Source organism: Athene cunicularia, assembly GCF_003259725.1.
Source record: "Athene cunicularia isolate RWA chromosome 8 unlocalized genomic scaffold, athCun1 chr8_part1, whole genome shotgun sequence".
Taxonomy (NCBI): Eukaryota; Metazoa; Chordata; class Aves; order Strigiformes; family Strigidae; genus Athene; species Athene cunicularia.
The window spans coordinates 31,382,761-31,388,957 of NW_020799109.1; the positions used below are offsets into that span (position 1 = coordinate 31,382,761).

The window sequence follows — 6,197 nt, forward strand, 5'->3', positions numbered from 1 at the left end:
GGGGCAGGATTTGTGCTCAAATAGGGATGCCCAAAGCCCTTTTCACCCATGCCCATCTCATCGAGAATGAACCCCAAGGGGAAGTTGGCAGGCTGTGTTCCTCAGATGGGGACACCCAAAGGGAGGTGGCCAGCAGCATGGCCCAGCCCCTGTAACAACCCAGACCCCTCTGAGGCAGCAGACCTCACCCTGCTGAGGCTTTAGCTGTGCTGGCACGTCCATGGAGAAGATTGCTAAGGGAGCAGTCATCTGATCCGTGTGGTTTCCTGTCACTGCAGGCACCATCAAGGACACTGGTGAAGCCCACTAACTGCTACAGAAGCTGAACGTATCCCACAGGCCCTTCAGGTAGAGGGAGCAGTACAGGCAGCCTGCCCATGAGCCAACATGGAGCAGAAGATCAGCTCTTTCTTTAATTCCATCTTGGAGCTCATCCGTACCAAGCATGAGGAAGGTGTCTTCAACACTGTCTGCTTGGCTGTGCTGTTGGGTCTGCCTTTTGTCGTCCTCATTGCATTCATCTTCATCTGCTGCCATTGCTGCTTCTGCAGCCAGAGAAGAGAAAGCAGGAAGAAAGGTAGCCCCAGCAGCAACGGGCAGCTGCACACCGAGAGGAACAAGAAGAAGAAGAAGAAGAAGGATGAAGAGGACCTGTGGATCTCAGCTCAGCCCAAGCTGCTCTTGCTGGACAAGAGACCCTCCTTGCCCATCTAGCGGACAGGAAGGCGTTCAGGCCCTCCCCTCTGAGATGCCACCAGTACTTAGCTGGGCACTACAAGGGGCAAGGAGATGCCAAAGCTGTTGCCACTTTATGGTGACTTTCAAAAGAGGCTGAGCCTGGCGGCTAGCCAGCGCATTGAAGGGCTGGCAGAGAGCAAGGCAGTCGGGCACAGGTTTATGCAAGCCCCTTCTCCCTGCCCATGACAGCAAGCCCAAGGGCAGAGACCCCTGCAGAGGGCAGGCATGCAGGCGGCCACACACCCTGCAGAGCACACAAGGGTGATCTGCCACTGGACCGTACGTACCTCCCGCCACGAGCGTGACGCACACGCACTGGGCTGGCACGCAGCGAACTGGGTGCAAGGCTCTACCGCTGTGCTCATGTGCAAGCGCACGCACCATGGCACAGGTGAGGGTGCACAGGACCACGGGCAGGCAAAGACCGAGCTGCCTGCGCACTGTCCCTGCACAAATGCGGCCGGCTGCTTGGGACGTGAGTACAGGTGTGCCTCGCTTGCCTTGCTGCAGAGATGGCAGAGCTTTACTGTCTAGACTCCATCTGAACCCAGCTCATGTTGGAGAGGCAAAGCAAGCTGAGTGCAGAGTTACCCACAGCTCAAAGATGTGCCATCTTCCTGGCCACCAAACCAAAGGCAACTGAGAGCATCTGCAGCCAGATACCCTCAGCCCAACCTTAGAGACCTCAAGACACCATCTTAAGGCAGCAAGGCAGAAGGACGTGTTGCCACCCAGGCTAGAGGCAGGGAGGAGAGAGGAGACTGCAAGACCAGCCCTTTTGCACCAGCACTTAAAAAATCTTCCTTGAAAGACTGTTTTATACAGACTTGCCTTGCCACCACGCTACTGCAAGAGCAGAAACGCAAGCTGAGGCTGTGTAAAGGCTTAGCTACGGACATTAGAGTTATTTATTGAATGACTACTAAGGAAGAGCAGGACCAAAGGCCCCTCTGTTGTGGGCCTAGGCACACTGAAGCAGTATTGAAGCAGCAGACATTCTCCCAGCACACTCGGCCATCCCCTCTCCCTGCAGCCCTTTTCTAATGCACTGGAGACAAACCCATGAGCACATGCTGCTGCCAGCTGATGCCACACAGGCAGCTCTGGATGCCACACAGAGGGTTCCTGCACAACTGTCAAGCCGGCCAGCTCTGGGACTTGGGATGTGCTGTAGGAGTAGAGGGGAGTAATGTTCATGCCTGCAGTCACCCCTTACCCCGTGATGCACTATACAACTGGACTCTGCATCCTTCTCCATCCTTATCTCCCTCGGATGTGCAATGGCTCAGCCAGGCACAGCAGCTAACCAGAGCACATGGCTCTCCCCTCTGCTCTGGTTTTGACTCTGCTCTCTCTCTAGGCCTGTGTGCCCAGCCTACCTCCTAAGGAGCTGGGGGTCTCCTCTTCCCCCCGCTCTCCACCCTGACAGGCTCTGTCTCCCCCAGCTTGTTTTCCCAGCAAGAGATGCATGTGCGTGAAGAGAAGCCCCATCGCATCTGGTCTTTTCCTTGTGTCTGTACACTAGATGTTTTCCTCCCATTTTCTTCCAGTTCTTACACTGCTGGAGCAGACCAGAGCTGCCAGCCAGAGCTGGACATCTGGGGACAAGCAGCCAAACCCACACAGGCAGGCCTGGATGGAGCTGCTGGTCACGACTGCTTCCAGTCCGGGAAAGGTGATGCTGCCTTCCCCCTTGCTCCCAGGGCACACACCAGTGGGGGACAAAGCCACCAGTTAGAAGCAGCTGCTTGTGCCACCCAGTCCCAGCGCAGCCTGTTTTGTCCCGCACAGACAGGGTGGTGATGTTAACATCACGTCACAGGGTTTGGCTGCATGCGGCTGTGCTGGTAACAGCTGGGAAGGCCAGGCTCCTCCTCACACAGCCCTTTAAATTGACCCCATATGTGCCTTATTTTCTAATTTGCTTTGTTAGCACTGAAATAAGTGACTCCCTTCTCTTCCAAAACAGGAAGCAACACATAATGCTATAAAAAAATTAGGATTTGCCACACCTAATCCTAGAGAGAAACGTACAGGAATAGCTCTAGTCTGTGTCCCAAACCCTCAGTCCCTCCAGGATGCTGGAGAACCAGCACTGCACTTGTATTATTCTTTCTTCCTTCCCTCCTTTCCTCCACCCAGGTACTTTCCCCAGCCCTCCTGCCTCTGTGCTCACCAAGTGGGCCAAGCAGCCTCCTTCAGCAGGCGGAGGAGCTGCCCACACAGGTGCTCTTGCTGCAATCCACAGGCACCATCAGCCCCAGAGGAAGGGTGGTGCTGCCTGGAAAAAAAAAAAAAAAAAAAAAAAAAACTCAGAGTCAAGGGAAACGCGATGGGAGGCCAGAGGCTTACTGGAGCAAGCAGGGGTGTGAAGGCAGCCGGCTTAGGCAGAGTACAGGCTACCTGATGTGGAGCTTCTGGGCTTTGCACTGCTCCCTGCGAGAAGGTTCTTCTCCAGAAAGGTTAGTGAGTAACGTTTCAAGTGAGGGCAACTAATTTCTACAAGAACCAGAGAACTGTTTAGTAAATGTCTGTTGTGTCACATGTAACATCTCCAGTCTGGGCTTTGGGGAGTTCAGAGCCAGGTCTGAATTTCAAGAACCTACCAAAAGCATAATTGGAATTCACCCCTGGGCTGGGAACAGAGGCACCAGGATACAACCCTGCCCTCATCCAGCCAGTCTACACCCTGCAAAGCAGTGGGGCAAGCTTGCTTGAGGACTGCTCTTTTAGCCAAACCATGCACTGAATCAGCTGTTTCTTGACACAAAAGCAAAAGAGCAGCGACAGCCTGAGTGCCCCAGGAGCTGTCACCCATCAGCTGGGCAGTGGTGACCCTGCAGCACCCAAATGAACAAGGAGGCAGAAGAATGGTACAGAAACACCCCTGCATGGGTCCCTGCTCTCCAGACACCACCGCACTGCCTCCCCACCACTGCATTTCAGTATCAACCTTTTACTTCCTCAAACAGTCCTTGCAACAGTGTAAAACACCGAAATTCTTTGCAATTTATTTTAAGAACAAAAATAAATGACTCTCAAACTGCAAAAAAATGCTGTGTCTCTAGCTCTCAGTCATGTGTTTATTTTCCTGGGGAAATCTATCTTGTATCTGCATCCTGGCCCTAAATAAGACACAGGGAGAGCTCAGCGGGCAGAGGCTGTGCAGGCGCTGCCTGCAGCCAGCTGTGCAGCTCGGAGATGTTTTCTTCAAGAAACAGCTTAGCTTAATCAAGTTTAATGGCCTTGCCTTGTTAATGAACACAAGCCAAGCTCCTCTCCCCAAGGGCAAGAAGTAGCAGGAAGAAGAAAAGCAGTGTTTGTGCACTGCAGGAGGTGGGTAGCAAGAGGTTTTTTCCCTTGCAGACTAGTTAACCCCAGTTGATCAGACAAGGATTTCACGGTGTCTTCAGCTTCTCACAGCTGTCTGCATTAGCCAAATCGTAAGACCAGGCCTGCATCTCTGCTGGGCAGAGCCTTTCCAAATCATGCACCACAGATCTCTCCCTCCACAACAGCAAAAATAAATCTCCCTCTTACCTGGACGCTGCACCAAGCTGCACCTTGCCCACAGAGCCAAGGCTCTGGAAGAGCCGGGGGGGAAGAAGTGTGCAGGACCACAGCAACAAGCAGCTAGAAATGGCAGACACGTGCTTTTTGGCAGAAGGAATGAGCAACACACACTTTGCTTCTCTCCAGATGGCAGCCCTGCCCACCCGATTCAGGGCCAGGTGCCCTTGGGTAGCATGGGCTGAAGAGGGAGGGGAGGTTCCTGCATCCCAGTTTAGAAACAGGCAGGGATTGAGGTCAAGGAGAGCATCCTGGAGCAGTCCAGGGATTGAAAGGATGCAAAAATGCCTCTGCAAACCGCTAAAACCCCATTCAAGGGGAGAATGGGATCTTCACTGACTGTTCCTCTCTTTATTAAGCCAACGAAGCCTAGAGCAGTAACCAGAAGTAACACTGGTGCTTTCCAAGCGTGTGCCTAGTGCAATAAGACACTTCTGTCTTCTCTCTGAATTGCACCATTCGGAGTACCGCATCTTTGGGAAGAGGTATGCCTTCTCCCTCCTCCTCCTGGGAAGGTGGGTGAAGAATGCACCACCTCTCCCCCCACAGCAGCATTTTGCTGGTGTGTGTCCCCCCTCCAGCAGCAGTGGCCACACTGCACCCCAGAAAGATCAAAACAGATGGGTCCTGGCTCCTGGGGTCCAGCAGCAGGACGGTCCCTGTCGACACTAATGCCAGGGCAAAGAGGAGCCTTCTGGGATTCAGATTCTACCGCCAGGCATGTTGCAAACCAGTAGATAAAATTTAAGTGATCTCAGGGCAAGGCAGGCGTTTCAAAAATCTGTTTTGGCCCTATTAGAGGGCTGGGTATTGCAGCAAAACAAGGATAGTGAGAGGGTGTGAAATTTTCATGAGACTATCCCAACCAGCCTGAGCCTTGAAACCAGAAAAGCCAGTTTCCTCAAGGCAAACACACTGCATTACTTGAGCAGTCCCAGCTTCGGTTAACCCCAAACCCCCAAAAAAGTTCTTTCCACAGAGGCCAGCTGGATACAGGGACGTTTCTCCTGCGCTAGCATGAAGAGATGATGCCATCCTGTGGCTGTTCGGAAATACTGACTTCCCGCAGTGGTTTTCCCAGCAGCCGCCACTTGGACGTCTCTTCCTGGTGAAAGAGAGGCCCGTAATTAGGAGGGACAAGTAAACCCACCTCAGACAGCAAATAAGGTGTCTCGTTTGTCTTCATCTCTGAAATACAAAGCTCACACCGCCGAAAAGAATACTCCCTGCTCTCAGGTAAGATTCAGCTTTAGAAGGGGATCATGTTTTGCCTCTGCACAGAAAAGAGCTGCTGCAACAATCACACCTGCTGCTTTTTAGAGCATACACTTACTTTTAGAGTGGCTGTGCATGAGCATAGTCCTCCAGTCCCCTTTGGTCACCTTCTTCAGGTCTACCCTGTGCCCTTGAACACGATGAAACCTGTCCTCACCTACAGACAAGCCGGCAATGGGGAGAAATCATCACAGTAAAGAACCCTCATTGTTTTCCTATGTCCTCTCCCGCTCTTAGGACAGAGCCTGCAAAACACTTCAAGTGCAATTTTCCTCTCCTCCCTCCATTAGTCTCCTCCTTCCCCCAAACCAGGGCTTGGGTATCCTAACACAGCTCAGCTGAGTCTTTGCCTGCCCACCCAGACAAGAGGTACAGCCCTGAAAGTACTACAAAGAAATTAGTACTCAACCTTTGAGAGATGGCTCTCTAGCTGGATCTCTTCAGCCAGGTCCTAGAAACCACAGATCAGTTAATTGCTTTGCAGTATGAAGTCACGAAGAGATCACATAGTCCCCATCCCTGTTTTGGAGCAGACTCCAAAGACCTAATTTTCACAGCCCCAGTCTGGGCCTGGGTGTTCCTCCATCTCTGTAAAGAAGGCTTAGCTTAAATGG

At 52.5% G+C, this 6,197-nt stretch overlaps 1 protein-coding gene across 2 annotated transcripts in view; it reads left to right on the forward strand.

Moving 5' to 3' along the window:
* Positions 1–3,780, forward strand: part of KIAA0040 (KIAA0040 ortholog) — a 9,390-nt gene extending 5,610 nt beyond the window's left edge. For both annotated transcript variants that reach the window (XM_026854386.1, XM_026854385.1), the window contains one exon: positions 279–3,780. In XM_026854386.1, the coding sequence (XP_026710187.1) occupies positions 388–714 (327 nt within the window). In that variant the 5' untranslated portion in view covers positions 279–387 and the 3' untranslated portion in view covers positions 715–3,780. The remainder of the gene's footprint in view (positions 1–278) is intronic.
* The last annotated feature ends 2,417 nt before the right edge of the window (positions 3,781–6,197 follow it).